The sequence below is a fragment of the Prionailurus bengalensis genome, chromosome A3, assembly GCF_016509475.1.
Source record: "Prionailurus bengalensis isolate Pbe53 chromosome A3, Fcat_Pben_1.1_paternal_pri, whole genome shotgun sequence".
NCBI classification, from domain to species: Eukaryota; Metazoa; Chordata; class Mammalia; order Carnivora; family Felidae; genus Prionailurus; species Prionailurus bengalensis.
In genome coordinates this window covers 55078492-55096619 of record NC_057354.1, presented here as the reverse complement: position 1 = coordinate 55096619, position 18128 = coordinate 55078492, and the positions used below count along the sequence as shown (strand labels likewise).

The 18128-nt window shown below is 41.7% G+C and overlaps 1 protein-coding gene and 1 long non-coding RNA gene across 3 annotated transcripts; one reads left to right on the top strand and one right to left on the bottom strand.

Annotated features, from left to right (window-relative positions):
• Positions 1-1408: 1408 nt before the first annotated feature.
• Positions 1409-4462, bottom strand: LOC122496671. Its single transcript, XR_006300893.1, has 3 exons — positions 4170-4462; positions 2226-2318; positions 1409-1844 (listed from the first exon to the last, which is right to left on the bottom strand). It is a non-coding gene; the product is annotated as an uncharacterized LOC122496671 (long non-coding RNA).
• Positions 4463-4560: 98 nt separating this feature from the next.
• On the top strand, positions 4561-17840 carry CA3H2orf49 (chromosome A3 C2orf49 homolog). 2 transcript variants are annotated; one of them, XM_043603047.1, is made up of 5 exons: positions 4561-4723; positions 7451-7617; positions 10662-10788; positions 10915-11037; positions 14683-17840. In XM_043603047.1, the coding sequence occupies exons 1-5, from the start codon at positions 4625-4627 to the stop codon at positions 14737-14739; spliced, it is 573 nt and encodes a 190-aa protein (XP_043458982.1). In that variant the 5' UTR covers positions 4561-4624; the 3' UTR covers positions 14740-17840. The 2 variants fall into 2 exon arrangements, with proteins under 2 accessions (XP_043458982.1, XP_043458981.1); XM_043603046.1 differs by having other exon boundaries at positions 4563-4723; positions 10662-11037.
• The last annotated feature ends 288 nt before the right edge of the window (positions 17841-18128 follow it).

Here is an 18128-nt window from a genome sequence, read left to right as displayed (position 1 = left end):
CTCTGTGCTGACAACTCAGAGCCTGGAGCCTGTTTCAGATTCTGTGTCTCCCTCTCTCTCTGACCCTCCCCCATTCATGCTCTGTCTCTCTCTGTCTCAAAAATAAATAAACGTTAAAAAAAATTAAAAAAAGGATACATGCACGTACATTCATATACCTATAATCTAGATCAGTACAACAAACTTTTTGAACTATTATTCAAGTCAGCTATTTCTTGAGCAACTCCTATGTGCCAGGTACTATGGTAGAAGCTGCAGGGGATCCTGGAATGAAGAAGGCACAGCCCCCACCCTCAAGCAGCTTAATTTAGTGCGATGGTTTATAAAGTATGGTCGATACTCAACAGTACCCACATCATCTCCAAACCTGCAAATGCAAATTCTTGGGTCCCTACTCCAAAATTCCTAAATCAGAAACTGCAGGACAGGGCCCAGCAAACTGTTTTTCATAAGCTCTCCAGGTCACTCTAATACTCTCTCAATTTTGAGAAACCCTGAGTTAGTAGAACATGTGGAAGAAATACCCACCTAAACAGCCCCTAACGCAAAAAATAATGTGTTCTAGAAGTTGGGTGACAGGAGAGAACCCAAAAATGAAACACTGTTTCAAGGAGCTCATGAAAGGGTGACCTATGAGATGAATAGTTTAAGTATGCAAACGCATCTTAATTATGATCTGATCGTAAAAGGAATAAGAAATGACAATAAAACTATAGTCATTATTATTGTGGTACTGAAGGTAGTTATTTGAAATTCAAAGCAAAACTGGGGTTTTAAATACCTAAAAACAGGGGTCAAAATGTGAAGTATTCTTTAAATTGTTACATTCACTTTGAAGCTCCTTAATTTTATTTGTGCTCAGATATATTTTTGACAACTAAAATATTTGGAACATAAGTATCTTATTTCTTTTTTAAGGTTTTATTTATTTTTGAGACAGTGCAAGCGTGGGAGGGACAGAGAGAGAGGGACAAAGCATCTGAAGCAGGCTCTGCGCTGACAGCAGGGAGTCCGATGTGGAGCTTGAACTCACAAACCGGGAGATCATGACCTGGGCTGAAGTTGGACGCTCAACCAACTGAGCCACCCAGGTGCCCCTGGAACCTAAGTATCTTAAATATTACACTACCAACAAGAAGAATCAACACCCAAAGTTTTCAGTCCATATTTTGTTCATGACCCATTCATTCAACATTTACTGAGTACCTACTAAGTGCAGGCATCGTGTGTGCTAATGACCAGGTAAGAGATTCAAAGGAAATGTATGGACCTTGTCCCAGAAGAACTCATAACCCAGTGAGGTGATGATGCCAGGCAGGGAAGTGTTTGTTGATTTCCCTCAGTTTGTTCTTGTCAACTATAGGCACCAAGTAAAAATGTTAAAGAATAAAACCCTATGATCTTTGAGTAAAGGGAAAATTCTTAAATTACTGAACTTAAAAACTAGTGGCTACTAGTTCACACTCACAGGTAACAGCATAGCAGGAATGAACTTCAGTCTACAAACTCAAATAGGTAACAAATAGAAGTTTTTCTGTAACTGAGCTTTCTTTCTTTTTCAAGCCCTCACTCAGCTGCAGTGACAATAATCTTATCGACTGAGGCCCTCTCCCTTTCCCAGGGCTGTGTTAATCAGGTTGGGGAATTTCTGAAGTGCCAACAGGGGAAGCAAGAGATGTCAGGTCCTAGCATCACGGGGACTTGGAGATGTTCTTTGTCCACTGGGATATTTGGTTTTCAGTTTTATGGCTTCCGCATTGACAGGCCTGGCTTGAGGGTCAGGGAATGTCTGGGTTTTCTTGTTCTGGGATGAGGCAGAAATCTCTGTGAGGTGGCTCTTCAGCCTGGACATATTGGAAACATCACATCAGAACTTGTCAGAAATGCTAATTCTCCCCTACCCCGACTTCCTACATCAGAGACTCAGATTAAAGCACAGTCACCTGACCACAAATTCTCCGAGGCTCCACTCTCCCAGGCTCTGCCCAGGATGGAGTGTGGCAGGCTTTACCAAATAGTCTCTCCTTCCTTTGGGAACTGTTAGAATCTCATTCTACTTCCTCCACTCTGAATCTTGATGGTTTTATTTCTGCCCCAGGGGACACTCCCTCTAGATTTTTGATTCCGAGGCAACTGGAATTATCTTAACAGATTATTTTTAAAGCAGAGAAGTACTTCTGGGAAATTAGGAAAAACAGAGAGGGAGAGAAAAGAACAGATCTTACCTCCTGCAAAACATTTTTGCTGATTAAAAGCTTGAGGCTTTGGGTTAGGTGATTGGTTCAGCAAACCACAGGGAGAAAGAGCCCAGCAAGAGCCTATAATCACATTTTCAGACTCTTAAACTCAATTTTTTCCCCACCTACACCACCATCATGCCACATGCCTCCTTCGCTGACAGTCAATAGGCTACAACAAATCCCCAGGTAGTGGCTACAGAGGAGGCACTTTACGGACTCTAGCTCCAATCTCACCACAATGTGGGGTGGCCTTACAATTTCCATTTTACAGGTGAGGACACTGCAGCGGAAAGACATGGAATATCTGTCCTAGGTGAGTGCTGAAGCCAGGCTAGAACCCAAGTCTGAGCCACTCCAAAGCCTTCCCTTTGTCCAATTTGCTAGACTGCCTCATAATTATGGTCGAATACTTTCTAAAAACCAGCTACCAGTTAATGAGTACCCTGCTCTGTGCCAAGTGTGTTATATAATCTGTACTCCTTTGATAATTCTTCACAGATGTTAGCACAGCATTTGTTTCTGATAAGACTGAGGCTGAGAGACTTGAGTAACTCACCCAACGTCTCGTTTTGCAGCAGAACAAAATCTGAACTAAGTTCTAGTTTTCAAGGCCAGGTTCCTTCCAAGACAACTGCTTTTGCCATTAAAACAATGTGCTTTCCGGTGAAGGAAATGGGGATACCAGTCACACTAATTTCACTATTGTTAGGGAAACGTAGGGGTGCCTGGGTGGCTTAGTCGGTTGAGCCTCCGACTTTGGCTTAGGTCATGATCTCACAGTTCTTGCGTTAGAGCCCCGTGTCGGGCTCTGTGCTGACAGCCCAGAGCCTGGAGCCTGCTTTGGATTCTGTGTCTCCCTCTCTCTCAGCCCGTCCCCTGCTCACGTGCTCTCTCTCTGTCTCTAAAAATAGTTTTTACAAAATATTTTAAAAGAAGGAAATGTATTCAGATTTTGGTTATAAAATACCATGATCCTAATACCATGAAGTTAATGCACTTAACTCCAAATTAGAACATCCAAATGCCTACCTCAACTCGGGTCTAAACTCTGTTCCATTTTGGGCAAGTCATCTTAAATGTCTTTCATTTAGATCAGCTTCCTCATCACTAATATGAAAGGACTGGGCTAACGTTTAAGTTTCTGCCCAGCTCTGAAATTCAATTTCTAGACGGAAGTAACATATACATAAATGATTAAGAAAAATTGCGAAACATATCCCAGCTTTGCCTTATCAGCTGGCACCTCATTTATTTCCCAACTTTTTCAAGGTTTATCTTTTAACATCCTCAGATTTGGTCACATTTTTTACTGCAATAATTTCCAATAAAATGATACATCATAGAGTATTTAGAATAAGCATTTACAACATGCCTGCAAGTTTAAGTGTTAGATGTGCCTAATGTTTTGGAACATGTATCTCTTCCACAAAAGATGAAAGAAGTAGAAAAGATTTCTTGAATTATCAAGGTTTAGATCATATTTGAACCTGCAACAATCTATTTAAACTAAAACTGTTCCTTCATTGTAGTTGTAAGTACAGAGAAAATGTACTTGTCATTTGTGCAGAGCAAATGTATAATAATATACATAAGTGTAGAGAAATTAGTGCAGAGAAAATGTACTTGTCAGTGTTGCTACTTCCTCATTCTCTGATCTTGAGCAAATTACCCTGTTTCCTCACCTGGAAAATAAGTATTCTAGTAATGTACACCTCATCGTGCTGTTCTGAGGAGCAAGATTATCCATGTAAAATCCAGTACCTGGCACATCGTAAATGTCTAACAAATGTTTAGCTGTTGTCTGTCACCTGCGGTTTCGTTATTTTCATATGCGAGGTCAGCTCGGAGTATTATTATTTCGGGGAATACTTGAGCGCCTACTATGTGGGAGGCCATGGGGTTACAAGGAATTAAAGTCTCTAGCCTTACATCATATTGGAAGAGGATTAAGGGACAAAGAGGTCAAAAAGAAAAACTAAGACAATTTCAGAGGTGACCAGAGCTATACTTCGGGTAACGGACGTCAGGCTGCCTCGCCTCTTTCCCGCGAGACTGCCCTCGGAATCCCTTTGGCCTCTGCCATTGGACGTCACAAGGAGCGCGACCAATCGTGACCCTCTCTGGGAACTCGGTTTTCCCCTCTCTTTTTGCAAGGCGTCAAACGCCAGTCGTCTCCTCTGCGGACGTCCCTTTCGCTCCTACCGCCCCCAGGAGTGTCCCCTCCGCAAGCTCTCTCCCAGCACCCCAGCCGGCAGCGAAAGGCGGAGCGGACGTCTGGCGCACTAAGAGTGACGTCAAACGAGGCCCCGCCCGTTACATCACTTCCGGGACGCTTCCTTCGCGGAGCCTTGTGGGTAGCCGGCCGGGGTCTCCTGGCGACGACGATGGCGGGGGATGTGGGCGGTCGCAGCTGCACTGATTCGGAGCTGCTGCTGCACCCGGAGCTGCTGTCCCAGGAGTTCCTTCTCCTCACCCTGGAGCAGGTCGGGCGCGCCGAGGCGGGTGGGCCTGTTTGGGAGAGAGGTTCGGACTTGAGCCGGCCCCAAGTAATCCTGAGTGGCAGCGGACACACCCGCCGCCGTCGCTTGTCCCGCCTGGTTTGTGTCAGCGTCCACTCCACACGGACCGACCAGGTCTCCCCACGCCCCTATCCGGGAAAGAGACGTCCTTAGGCTATCAGGGATTCCTGGGAATTAGGACTTCTCTTTTTTTGGGGTCTTTGATGGCTCCGACACAGAAGTCCTAGGCGACCCCCGCGGCCGGGATGTGAGCAAGGGCCTGGGGAAGAATCGTAGTAGCAATGAAGGGTAGTAATCAGAGACTGTCAGGGCTGGAAAGCATCGGAGAAATCGCCCTTTTTTCATAGTGTCACCTCGTTTAAAGATGAAACTGAGTCTCGGAGAGGTGAAGTGACATATTTAAGGTCGCACCACCGGTAAGTGGTGCAGCCAGGAGGAGAAACCAGGACTCCTGGCTCTCAATGTAGCATATCCTCTTTTCGAGCTAATGTGGCCTCTGATAGTCAACAAAAGATAAGACAAAAGAAGTGATGAGTTTGGTTTAAAGTGGTAGAGAATTACTGAAAGTTTCCTTGTGGTTTCAAGTAGCTTGTTTTGTGGTTTTCCTTGTGTTTTCTCCTCAGTACTCTTTCTCTAACTTCCTCAAGTGCCCTACAGATGTATTGATATCAATTACCTTTCACCTGCAGTTCTCAAACTTTTTAGGCACATCAGAATCACTCTAGGGTTCATTAAAATACAGATTGCTGGGCTCCATCCCCAGAGTGTCTGATTGAGTAGGTCCGGGGTGTGGCCTGAATATTGGCATTTTTAACAAGTTCTTGCTGCTTGTCCAGGGACCACAGTTTGAGAATCACCACCCTGGAGCAGTGCGTCCCAAACTAAGGTGCCTATGAATTCCCTAGGAATGTTATCCAAGAGACTCTCCAGGGTTTTTCCGTATCTCTAAGTGTATAGAGGGTGAAAATTGATAACAAAGGTCAAGTATAAGAGAGAAAAGTACTACTTGTGCTTTTAAATTTGGAAGGAAACAGTAAGTGGGATAAGTTTATCAGAGCACAAAGATTGGGCTTGTTTTGCCAGTTAAGCTGAGCACAAATGTTTCCAAGTTTTTCTGAATTGCAGTTGAGGAGTCCATGATCTCATTACCATCTTCGTTTTCCTTCCTAAATCCAAACTCTATCCATAGCTACTCCTTCTCTTTATGCTGTATGTTTTCCGTGATGTTGAGAGCAAATTGGAAAATGAGGGAGAATGAGGTAATATTGACAAGGTTGATGGACAGTGACTGGAAGCTACTCGAAAGGACTGGTGATGGGCACCTGAGTGGCTCAGTAAGTAGGGCCACATTCTCTCTCTCTCTCTCTCTCTCTCTCTCTCTCTCTCTCACTCAAAAAATAAATAAACATGAAAAAAAATTTTAAGTACTAAAAATAAAAAGAAAGGACTGATGAAAACGTAAAAGGGAGGTTGTAATGACGCACTGTTGTGATGGTCATCAGTAAGGGACTGCAGTTTCCATCTGTAGGGCCATCTGAAATCTTGGTGGTTAACTTCAACTTAAGCATTATTAGGGAGACATGGGAAACAATATACAGCCCACGCTTTGATCGTGATGGTAACACTCTGGGTGACCTTTGACAGCAGGTAGTAAATTGTCATCACTGTTGGAATTCTTTTGTCCGGTTTCCCCAGGCAGTCTCCCATTTTCAGTTTACGTCCTAGATTAAGATGATGCTGCTGGGGGGCGCCTGGGTGGCTTGGTCGGTTGGGCATCCGACTTTGGCTCAGGTCATGATCTCACGGCCCGTGAGTTCGAGCCCCGCGTCGGGCTCTGTGCTGACCGCTCAGAGCCTGCAGCCTGTTTCAGATTCTGTGTCTCCCTCTCTCTCTGCCCCTCCCCTGTTCATGCTCTGTCTCTCTCTGTCTCAAAAATAAATAAACGTTGAAATAAAAAAAAAGATGATGCTGCTGGAAATGGTCTTCGTGCCTGACTGACCAGATGTGAGCTGCAGTCCCTGTTACACTGAACATGTGGCCATTGTCTTTAAGATGCGGCTGAACCTGATGTTTGCAGAGCTGAATCTCTTAGTAATAGTACTTCTTAGAGAACTGTATAGGACTGCGGTGTACTTGAAGTCCCTGTAAGTCCGTGTAAGACTTAGGTAACAATCTCTGACTTAAATAACAAATTTTGTAATTATACTAAATATATAATAATTGGATATTTAAATTATGAGTATATTATATTGATTTTTATGGTTATAAGTTATAAATAAGATTATATATTATATGATACATTTTATGATTATAAATAAACTATTATATAATTACTAAATTTTATTATTATAAAATTTGTTATTTAAACAGAAACGTTCTACCGTGTTATGTAGGTAGTAATTAAAACAAAGGATGTTAGGGGCGCCTGGGTGGCGCAGTCGGTTAAGCATCCGACTTCAGCCAGGTCACGATCTTGCGGTCCATGAGTTCGAGCCCCGCATCAGGCTCTGGGCTGATGGCTCAGAGCCTGGAGCCTGTTTCCGATTCTGTGTCTCCCTCTCTCTCTGCCCCTCCCCCGTTCATGCTCTGTCTCTCTCTGTCCCAAAAATAAATAAACGTTGAAAAAAAATTTTTTTTTTAAATAAAACAAAGGATGTTATTTTGAAATTACTTTTGTTTCCTTCTCCACAGAAGAACATAGCTGTTGAAAATGATGTAAGAATAAACAAAGACAATCTTACTGATCTTTATGTTCAGCATGCAATACCGTTGCCTCAGAGAGATTTGCCAAAGAACAGATGGGGGAAAATGATGGAAAAGAAAAGAGAGCAACATGAGACGAAAAACGAGACTAAAAGGTACTTTTCAGTGGTTCTGGTTTACATGACTTAACAGTTTTGTGTTTCGTCTTTTTCTCCAGGTAAACTTAGGTAAGAAAAATTCATTTGCTCAACAACTATTTATTGAGCACCAGGCACTGTGCTTATAGCACGAATAAAACTGACAGAATTCCCTGCTCGTATTTTAATTGGGAGAAACATAATTTAGAAAGTGAAATAAAATATACGGTATGTTACGTAGTGATAAATGCTAAGGAGGAAAGGACAACAGGGAGAGAGATTACCATTTTAGGTAAAGTGGCCAAGAACAACCTCACTGAGAAAAGACATTTCAGCAGAGAAACCTACAAGGTAGAGAGCAAGCTAGCATTCCAGACAGAATACAAGAGTCAGGAGTGTGCCCATCATAGACCAAGAACAATAAAGAGGCTATCAAGGCTGGTGTGGAGAGAATCTGAGGGAGAGTAGAGGAAAGAGGTTTATTGGAGGGGAGCAGCAGAAATTGTTGGCTAGATCCCATAAAGCTGTGTAAGTCGTTGTAAGAACTTTGGCTTTGCTCTGAGATGAGGAGCCATTGGAAGATTCTGAGCAGAATGATGACACCATATGATATACATTTCAACAGCATCACCCTGGCTGTAATTTAAGGTGGGGGGAGGGAGATAGGGAAGTCAAACAGGAGACTATACTGTGATCCAGGCAGTAGATGGTGGTGACTTTGAGTGAGGTAGTGAATTTGGTAAGAGGTGGTCAGAGTCTGGATTTATTTTGGAGGTAGAGCCAACAAGATTTGCTGAACTGGGAGAAAAGGTAGAGTCAAGTTAAGACATTAAGGTCTTTGAATGATGCAGGAACGAAGGAACTGTCATGTAGCTTCGGGGGCACTATTTAAATTTTTTAAATTTCAGAAAATACTTGATAAAACCACAGCAAATATCCTTTTTAAAAGAAGGCTACCTTTCTTTAACAGTGATAGCTTAATGAGGACAAGGTGTCCTAACATCCCTGAGTGGGCTAGTTATTTCTCTTCTTGTGTCTGTTGTATCCCACGTGGGTGCTATTGATTAACTACTGAACTTATTTTTGGAGGTTTCTGTTTGTAAGGTAGTGTCTATAGGCAGTACACCAGTGATTGTGGAAAAAGATGCAGTGAAGAGTGGGAGCAAGGGAAAATGCTAGTGGTGAGTTGAATAGAGGTTTTAATTTGTAGTTATGAAGAAAAACTCATGATTGACCAGGAGATTATTCCCCCAACTGTGGAAAACGTTGAAGAATGTAACACGTATGCCCTTAGTCTTTTGGAAAATACAGTCACTCTTTTGATCAGGAACACATTCAGTTCAGATCGAGGATCCTTTTAGCTTGATGGTTATATACTGGGATAGGCTACTTATTAGAGTTAGCTTTTGTAAATCTTTGGGTTAGGCCAAATATATTTTCAATTTACTTCTGTTGATTCTTAATAAGAAAGTATTTTCTTCTTGCTCTGCACATTCAGGCACACTGTTCTAAGAAAAGCTTTCAATACTGTTATACTTCGTATAAACATCCCTTTAACCCCTCAGTATCCTTTTAGAAGACATCTTCGGTTCTTTAAAAAAAAAATAACAAAACAAAAAAAACCACAATTTGACTTTAGAATCAAAACATTAAAGCTGGAAGCATCTAAGAGACAATCAGGTATTGTTGAATTGTTTATTAATTTTTTTGTGGACAGACTGAGCTCCTGTGATGTCCTCCAGACCACACAGAGCTGGGACCAGATCTACAGCACGGTGCCCAAGTTGGAGCGGGCCTCTGGGCTCTTAGGTTGAACTCTCACAAGCTGACGTGCTGTTTCCCTTCTGTGGTGACAGTGGGTGTATAGTGAGCTTATTTTTTACCTTCTACCAAATAATGTTCAGTGGTGACCTGAGAATTGGTGAGTTTGGCGAATCACCTAGGATCTGGTTAAAATGCAGATTCTGAATCAGTACAGGTTGAAGCCTCAGATTCTGCATTTCTTGAGAGCTTGTTTGGAGGTTCTAGCAGGGGAGCGCAGCTACTCGTATACCCTTGACCAAAGAACGGTCCTCCTCTATCGGGGAAGGTTGTCCTCTTCGACCCAGCGCGCAGCTTCGGGAGGGACGCACATGGAGCGGTGAGGGAGGAAGGGGACACCCGCCTAGCCAGCCAGATCAGCCAAATCAACCCTGGCGATCAATGGGGTGACAGATGTCGCAGCCAGATCGCCCTCACATCCAGATTCTGCATTTCTTAACAGGCTCCCCAGAGGATGCTTAATGCCCCTGGTCCCTGGACCACACTTGGAGATGTAAGACTGAAGTGTTCTCCCTAATAAATGGCCACTCAAATTCTTACGTGTTTAATTAAAAGGTTTTGGTTTTTTTTCCCCCCAAGAACAAATGTGTTGTGTCCCGAGGTGTCATGAATAATGGACAAATGAACGCTCTTATCATTTGTTTTTGTGATTCAGAATGGAAATTTGGTTTTCAGAAGCTAAATGTGAAGACTTGCTGAATTTTAACATTAAAACTTTATAAATGTTATAGTTACAGTTTAGAAAATGCCTTGGCTTTAGAGATCTTTAATGAATAGAACAGAATGTTCTGTTTCGTTTGTAGACTGCTACTGTAGTAGTCTTGCTATAGTTTTCTAGGTTATTATCCTTTTTAAAGTAATAATTGATACAGAGTCAAGATAATTCTGTCAATTAGAGGGTGATTTTTAAAACTTAAAAAAATTTTTTTTAGTTACTTAGGAATCTTGTTTTTAAGTCCTAGGGTTAATTTGTCGGCTGATGTTTTCAGAATATTTGTATCTTGTGTGTACATTAAAGCTAACTTACGTTTCTTGTCAGTAAATACTTTAAACGTCAAAGCCCTAGAATATTACCATTTCATTTAGGGTGAACATAGAAAATTTGATTCCCAGTAGTCCTACTTAAAATAGATTAGTCTTAGCAATGTTTTTTTGGCCATTGTTTTAGCTTTGAGTTCCTGTGAACGAATGGGTTTGCTGTTCCAATTATGTTTTCCGTGAATACATCTCTCTGATTGCAGGAGTGGCACTGTGGATGGGTTAAGGAAAAGGCCCCTCATTGTGTTTGATGGAAGTTCAACCAGAACAAGCATCAAAGTGAAAAAGACAGAGAATGGAGATAATGATCGACTCAAGCCTCCCCCTCAGGCAAGCTTTACCAGTAATGCCTTTCGAAAATTACCAAATTCGTCTTCCAGTGTTTCACCCCTAATTTTGTCTTCCAATTTGCCTGTGAACAATAAAACGGAACACAATAATAATGACACTAAACAGAACCATGACTTAACGCATAGGAAAAGTCCTTTGGGTCCTGCAAAGTCCCCACCTTTGTCCCCTGTTGGAACTACTCCAGTGAAGTTAAAGCGAGCTGCTCCTAAGGAAGAAGCGGAGGCCGTGGTAAGTGTGCAGAAGTTTCTGGGCTCATGGGAGATGTGAATGAAATCTTCGAGCAGTCTGCCTCATAGCTGAGGTGGGAGAGCAGTGCCACAAGCGGATCTTGAACTCTTAAATGATCTTACTTTTTACATGTCCTTGCTCGTGTTTGAATCCTGGAAGTTTAAAATCCATGATGATAAGTTAACATTTTTTAAAGTCTACTCGATTTCTTTCTTTCTTTTTTCTATATTTATTTAATTTATTTTTTAATCTACATCTGAGTTAGTTAGCATATAGTGCAACAATGATTTCAGGAGTAGATTCCTTAATGCCCCTTACCCATTTAGCCCATCCCCCCTCCCACAACCCCTCCAGTAACCCTATGTTTGTTCTGCATATTTAAGAGTCTTATGTTTTGTCCCCCTCCCTGTTTTTATATTATTTTTGCTTCCCTTCCCTTATGTTCATCTGTTTTGTATGTAAAAGTCCTCATATAAGTGAAGTCATACTGTCTTTCTCTAATTTTGCTTAGCATAATACCCTCTAGTTCCATCCTCATCATTGCAAATGGCAAGATTTCAATCTTTTTGATTGCTGAGTAATATTCCATTGTGTGTGCGTGTGTGTATACACACATGTATCTATATATGTATATGTATCTATATATAGGTATGTAGATACATATATATATACACACACACATACATACATACATACATATACACACTACATCTTCTTTATCCACTCATCCGTTGATGGACATTTGGACTCTTTCTATAATTTGGCTTTTGTTGATAATGCTGCTATAAACATTGGGGTGCATGTGCCCCTTCAAATCAGCATTTTTATATCCCATGGATCAATTCCTTGTAGTACAATTACTGACCCTTAGGGTAGTTCTATTTTTAATATTTTCAGGAACCTCCATACTATTTTCCAGACTGTCTGCACCAGTTCACATTCCCACCAACAGCGCAAAAGAGATCCTCTTTCTCTGCATCCTCACCAACATCTGTTGTTGCCTGAGTTGTTAATGTTAGCCATTCTGACAGGTGTGAGGTGGTTATTTCATTGTGGTTTTGATTTGTATTTCCCGGATGATGAGTGACGTTGAGCCTCTTTTCATGTGTCTGTTGGCCATCTGGATGTCTTCTTTGGAGAAGTGTCTATTCATGTCTTTTGCCCATTTCTTCACTGGATTATTTGTTTTTTGGGTGTTGAGTTTGATAAGTTCTTTATAGATTTTGGATACTAACCCTTTGTTTGATATGTCGTTTCAAATGTCTTCTCCCATCCTGTCGGTTGCCTTTTAGTTTTGCTGATTGTTTCCTTCACTGTGCAGAAGCTTTTTATTTTGATGAGGTCCCAATAGTTCCTTTTTGTTTTTGTTTCCCTTGCCTCCGGGGACAAGTTGAGTAAGAAGTTGCTGCGGCCGAGGTCAAAGAGGTTTTTGCCTGCTTTCTCCTCACGGATTTTGATGGCTTCCTGTCTTACATTTAGGCCTTTCATCCATTTTGAGTTTATTTTTGTGTATAGTGTAAGAAAGTGGTCCAGGTTGATTTTTCTGCATGTCGCTGTCCAGTTCTCCCAGCACCACTTGCTGAAGAGACTGTCTTTATTCCATTGGATACTCTTTCCTGCTTTGTCAAAGATTAGTTGGCCATACGGTTGCGGGTCCATTTCTGGGTTCTCTATTCTGTTCCATTGATCTGAGTGTGTTCTTATGCCAGTACCATACTGTCTTGATTACAGCTTTGTAATACAGCTTGCAGTCTGCATACACTCGATTTCTTTCTGCTTAAAATGTGTAAAGAGAGTGTCTTAGGCACTTTTCCTAGCGTTTTCTCATTTAGATCCTTTATCTTGGAACTAAAAGAGGAAAATATTCCTTTGTTAGCAAAGCTCAGAATGTTAAGCAATTTGCCCAGGGTCACATATTTATTAAGTAGCGTTTTAGAGCTTGACCTTTAGTCTGTCTGTTTTGCACTTATCTTAAATCACACTAGAGTGTTTAGGATTTATCACTTACCTCCCCTTCTCAAATTTACCTATCCTTGGAGGGTAGAGGAAGTTTAGGGGAATCTACTGTGTTGGACTGTGTTACAGTTAACCATTTAGATGCTTGGATTTCATATACTGGCAAATTTGGTAGAGATAGGCAATATATTTAGAGTTTACTTAGGGTTTAATTGTTGAGATTGTGTGTGTGTGTGTGTGTGTGTGTGTGTGTATATTTGATCCTTCCCTAGACTTGTCAGAAAATTATTTTACTTTTAAATATCCAGTTTTATAGCTTTTATTTCTTGTCTTAGTCTATTTAGGCTGGTATAACAAAAAAACAACTTTGATTTGGGTGGCTTACGCAGCAAACATTTATTTTTTATAGTTCTAGAGGCTGGGAAGTCCAGAATCAAGGTGCTGACAGGTTCAGTGTCTGGTGAGGGCCCACTTCCTCGTTCATAGCTGGCTGCTTTTCGCTGTGTTCTCACCTGGTGGAAGGGGCTAGTAAGCTCTCTGAGGTCTCTTTTATGAGGGCCCATTCATCAGAGCTCCTCCTTGTTATTTAAGCACCTCCTAAAGGCCGTGCCTCCTCATACCATCACCTTGGGGGTTAGGTTTCAAAATGGGACTTCCGAGGGGACACAGGCATTCAGTATACTCTGTAGTATTCCTGTAGTATACAGTGACTTCATTATCCTCTTGGAATTGTGTGTCCAAAGGATCAAGACTCAGACTAGTTCCAACATTCTAAAATAGCAGACCCTGAAAAAAGAAAACTATTGTGAGTGTGACCAGCTCATGCTTCTTATGTTCATCCTTTCAGTGACCCTGTGACATAGCACAGGTCTTTTTCTCATCTCGCAGATGAGGAAATGGAAGCTCAGATGATTTAAATAAAGTTGTCCAGGGTGTCAGAGTTACTAAGTGGCCAGGCTGCAGTTGGAATTCAGGTCCGTCTCACCTCAGTGCATGCACCTTTGACACCGGGCTGCCTCTAGACTGACAGAGTTCAGTCACTTCTGTGGGAAGTGGGAGGAGGGTGTCAGATAAGAGAGGGAAGAATAAGAGAAAAGGTAGGAGGAAGAATCCAGACCTCAAATATTACAATAAAGAGTTAGCTTCGAGGATCTTTTCTTTCGGTCTGTTAGAAAGCATTTTTCTACTCAAAAATTTTACTCCTTCAGAGGTTTGTTTTATTTATTTTTTTAATTATGAGTGCTAAGATCTTGGATTGTGAATTTGAGGAAGGCGATGGGGCAGGCAGGAAGGAAGCAGGTCTGGAGCCTTCAGTGCTTTTCAGTTTTGAATGCACCTTAGAATTACCTGGAGAAGCTTCCTGAAAACCCAGACAGACGTCAGAGCTTCATTCCTGCCACCTCCCGTGTATTCTGACTTAATCGGTTGTGGGATAAGGCCCCGGTCTGGGCATGTTTGTAAGTGCCGTGGGAGATTCTAATTTGCAGACGTTAGAACCACAGCTGGAAAAAAGGGTGGCAGGGGGCTGGCTTTTTTTCCCCAAGCTCCTAAAGTCTTTTCCCACCAGATGGCAGCAGTGATCTACTGTGCATAGATTAGTAGTACACTTTGGTGGTTTAGAGTGCTCATTTCAGGTTATTCTCTGCCATTTCTGCAAGTATATACTGATTTCTGTTCATGTCTTTTCAGAATAACCTGAAGCCCCCAGAAGCAAAGAGGAAGATACAGCATGTTACATGGCCATGAAGGAAAGTTTCCAAAAATGTAAATATAACTGTAACTGTAGTTTTTCAAGCAAGTTCACATATATTGACAGTATTTACAGAGATCCTGATTATTGTGGAATTTTCCAAAGAGGTTTCAAATTAGGTTTGAAAAAAGTCTTTCCTTTTCCCTTCCTCCTTTTTTGTTTTTTTTAATTTTTGCATTTTGTTCCCTGATTTGGAAGGAATTTCTTTTTCAACAAGCGGCTTAGTGTGAGTCATTTATAGCGAATCTAGTCAATTATTAGCTGCAAGTCTGGTATAAAGCATCTGATGACTTTTAAGAATTATTCTCATTAGCCTGTTTTAGTCTTTGGGGAAATTTGAGGTTTTGTTTAAGCTCAAATCTTCTGGAAGTTCACCATTTTTATTTCTTTTCCCTAGCAAAAGAATTTGACAGTTTATCCCAACATTTTAGTAAATACTGCCAAACTCCTCAAGGTTCACCAATAAAGCATATTTGTAGTGCTGCCGGTAAACTATTCAGAATATACAGATGAAACTGCTGTTCTCCAAGTGCTTACATTGCCTTTCCCCATAAAAATCAAAAGGTAAATCAGCGCTTGCTGTTGCTCCTTCCCTTGAAGTCCCGACAGGATTGGTCTGTTAGGAGCCGACTGGTCGTTCTCACAGCTGGTCTGCCCTTTAAGATGTCCTGGCCATGCAGTAGCCCTACCTGCTGTTTTCATGAGCAGTCTGTGATCTCACTCCGAGCGCAGGGATCGCTCCTTCCCTGGTGCTGCAGCTTTTCAAAAAGAAGCCAACTGTAAAGCCTTCACGTGTGGTCATGTTCAAGATGGCACCCGATGGCAGAAGGTTTAGAGAGTAGGAAGAGGGGGATGGAATTCTAGAACTTCAGAGAGTCCAGGAAGGATAGCGGTGAGAGGGAAGCTTAGTGTCTTCTGGAGTAGGCAGAAGACGAGAAGATACTGAAGCCAGAAGTCACCCCAGAGTGGCAGCATGGGAGACGAGTACCAGCTGGACGGGGCTCCCTGCTGGGGTGACGGGGACAGCTCCCCGCAGGACTGTCTGTCACACGCACAAGTTATCCACTGAGGTTGTGTGTTCCTGTTGGAATGGTGTCACCATCCCATTTGTGTGGTGGGAATCAGTGGGAAAGTAGGGTATACCTTAGAGCCGTGAGTTCTCATGTCCACGTTTTGCCTTGTATTTCTAACCAAGTGCAGAGGATACTTTATACTTTTTTCCTTATGTGATCGATCTTCAAATTGGGGTTTGCCTTTTCTTTACTTCTGACAGCAGTCTCGTTCCTCTTTTGATTTGTTAACGCAAGTATTTTAGTTCAGCTCTCAAATAGCCTTACAAAAAATTCATTCAGCCTTGCAGGTACATATGGTACTAAAACTTTAACCCTACAGTTTTTAGCCGTTCTGCCTTTATCCAGTCGATAAATCTATACATACGAGACAAAATTGGTACATACGATGTGTTGCATGTTGTGCTAAATCAGTAACTACATAGTTACCTGCGGGGCTGATGCGTGTAATACTGTTGAAGGACAACTGTAACCCTCTGCATAACTGTAAAGGGAGATTTTAAAAGTGCAGATTTTAGAGTAGAATGACAGATTTTTGTATTCGGTTGTCCCTGCTGCTCCCATCTGCATTCTCTCTTAGTTAAGAGAGAGTTAGCCATTTGACAGTTTTAAGTCAGTGGAAACTTATTTTTAGTTACTCAAGAAAATTAATTTTTAATTTGTATATTTAACTTACAGAGTAGGTTGGTAATAACAGCTGAACTGTGTAACATTGTTGCTTCAAATTGAAGTTTATATTACGAACATTCAGAATCAATGCTCATATAGCAGCATATTATTGGGCTATTTTGAGTTTGAAATGTGGAGAAGTGGGAAACCATGGACTGTGTATTACCTAATGCTGACATCTCAGGGCGCTGTGCCTTCTCAAGGTGTTTACGTACAGCTGGTCTTGAGATGTCTTCCTCCACATGACGAAGCCTACTGAATGATGGGACTTTGAGGCAGAAGTGTCGGCAATCTTAGGTTTCGAAGGGTTGCTTTGGTGTGCTTTAAAGCTTACAAGGAATTGAGTTGAATGGCAAACGACTTTGCAATACTCTTGACTCACGATCATTGTAATATCGTTACATCGATTTCCTGTTTCAACAGAGCCAGCTTTTTTGGGGGGGGTGGGGTGGTAGGCAGACGAATGGCATTCGAGTCAGTGAGTGGCCTCTGAGGTGTAGTTATGAGCACTTGACCACTTCTGCCACTGGCAGGTGGCAGGTCTTGCTCTTTTCTTCCCCAACTTCTTTGTTCTCGGTTTCTTTTTTCTTATTCTCCTTTCCCATATTTTAACTTTCTTTGCTTCTATTCTCCATCCTCCTTTCTGCAGACCCTAAGCATCAGGCTTAGGTTTGCGGGTCATAATGCCTGGCCCTACGCATTCATTGAGGAGTGAAGATAGGATAACCCCCGTTCCTCTTACATTTGAGGGATCATAGACTGCCGCGTGAATTCTGGAAGTCTCCAGCCCCTGCAGCACCAAAGGCCCTAAATTGCTTCCCAGTGGCCGTAAAGGCAGTACAGTTTACCAAAATAGCTTTATTAATCTAGACAGCTACAAGACACTTTGGAAAGTTGGTTCAACTACCACTATGAGGCCATAATATTTTTGCTAGTATTAAAATTCCTCAGAATTGTAATTATTATTTGAAATAATATTTTGGTTGACTTCGTTTTCTGAGAGATGATTCTAAAACTGGTCTAGAGACTCATTCAATAGCAATGACCTTTTAAAAACTTACATTAAGTAAAACTGCCAGTAGCTTAAATCATACACGTGTAAGAGCTTCCTCTATTTACTACTGTGGAACTTCAGTAATTTTAAGAGGTTACAAAACGGTCAAAATGTTTTTAAGCGTGCTCTTTTATTAAATGCTTGTGCAGGTTTTGTAATTCAGTACAGAGAGTTTAACCTTGTAATGTACATTTTTGTATGTAAAGGTCTTTTAAGTAGCCTTATCCTTATTTAAATAAACTGAATAAAATTATTGAGTAGGTCTGTCATTCATAAAAAAATAAAGTGGAAAAACATTCTGTAATGACTTGGTTTGGTCTCCTTTTATTTGAGCAGACTATCCAGTGGAAAAGTGTCATTCTTTATAGTACGACCTTCTGTACCAGAATTGACTGGGATCAGGCATGATCCCCATAGTCCAGCCACGTCTTGGGGACCCTACCGTGAAGTGCTGGGGGCTACAGTGGCCTGGCGTTCAGGAGAGCCTGACGCCACAGGGGCTGACACACCGACTGCCACTATTCTTTGGTAGACGGAAACAAGTCCCTCAGACCTTATCCTGTGTAAGCTTTCTTAACAAACTGGAACAAAC

Bases quoted from the DNA above. Each gene is read 5' to 3' on its own strand.
- CA3H2orf49 (XM_043603046.1), top strand. From the start codon at position 4,625: ATGGCGGGGGATGTGGGCGGTCGCAGCTGCACTGATTCGGAGCTGCTG. The intron at 4,724-7,450 runs GTCGGGCGCGCC...CCTTCTCCACAG, and splicing joins TTCTCCTCACCCTGGAGCAG to AAGAACATAGCTGTTGAAAA. The intron at 11,038-14,682 runs GTAAGTGTGCAG...ATGTCTTTTCAG, and splicing joins AGGAAGAAGCGGAGGCCGTG to AATAACCTGAAGCCCCCAGA.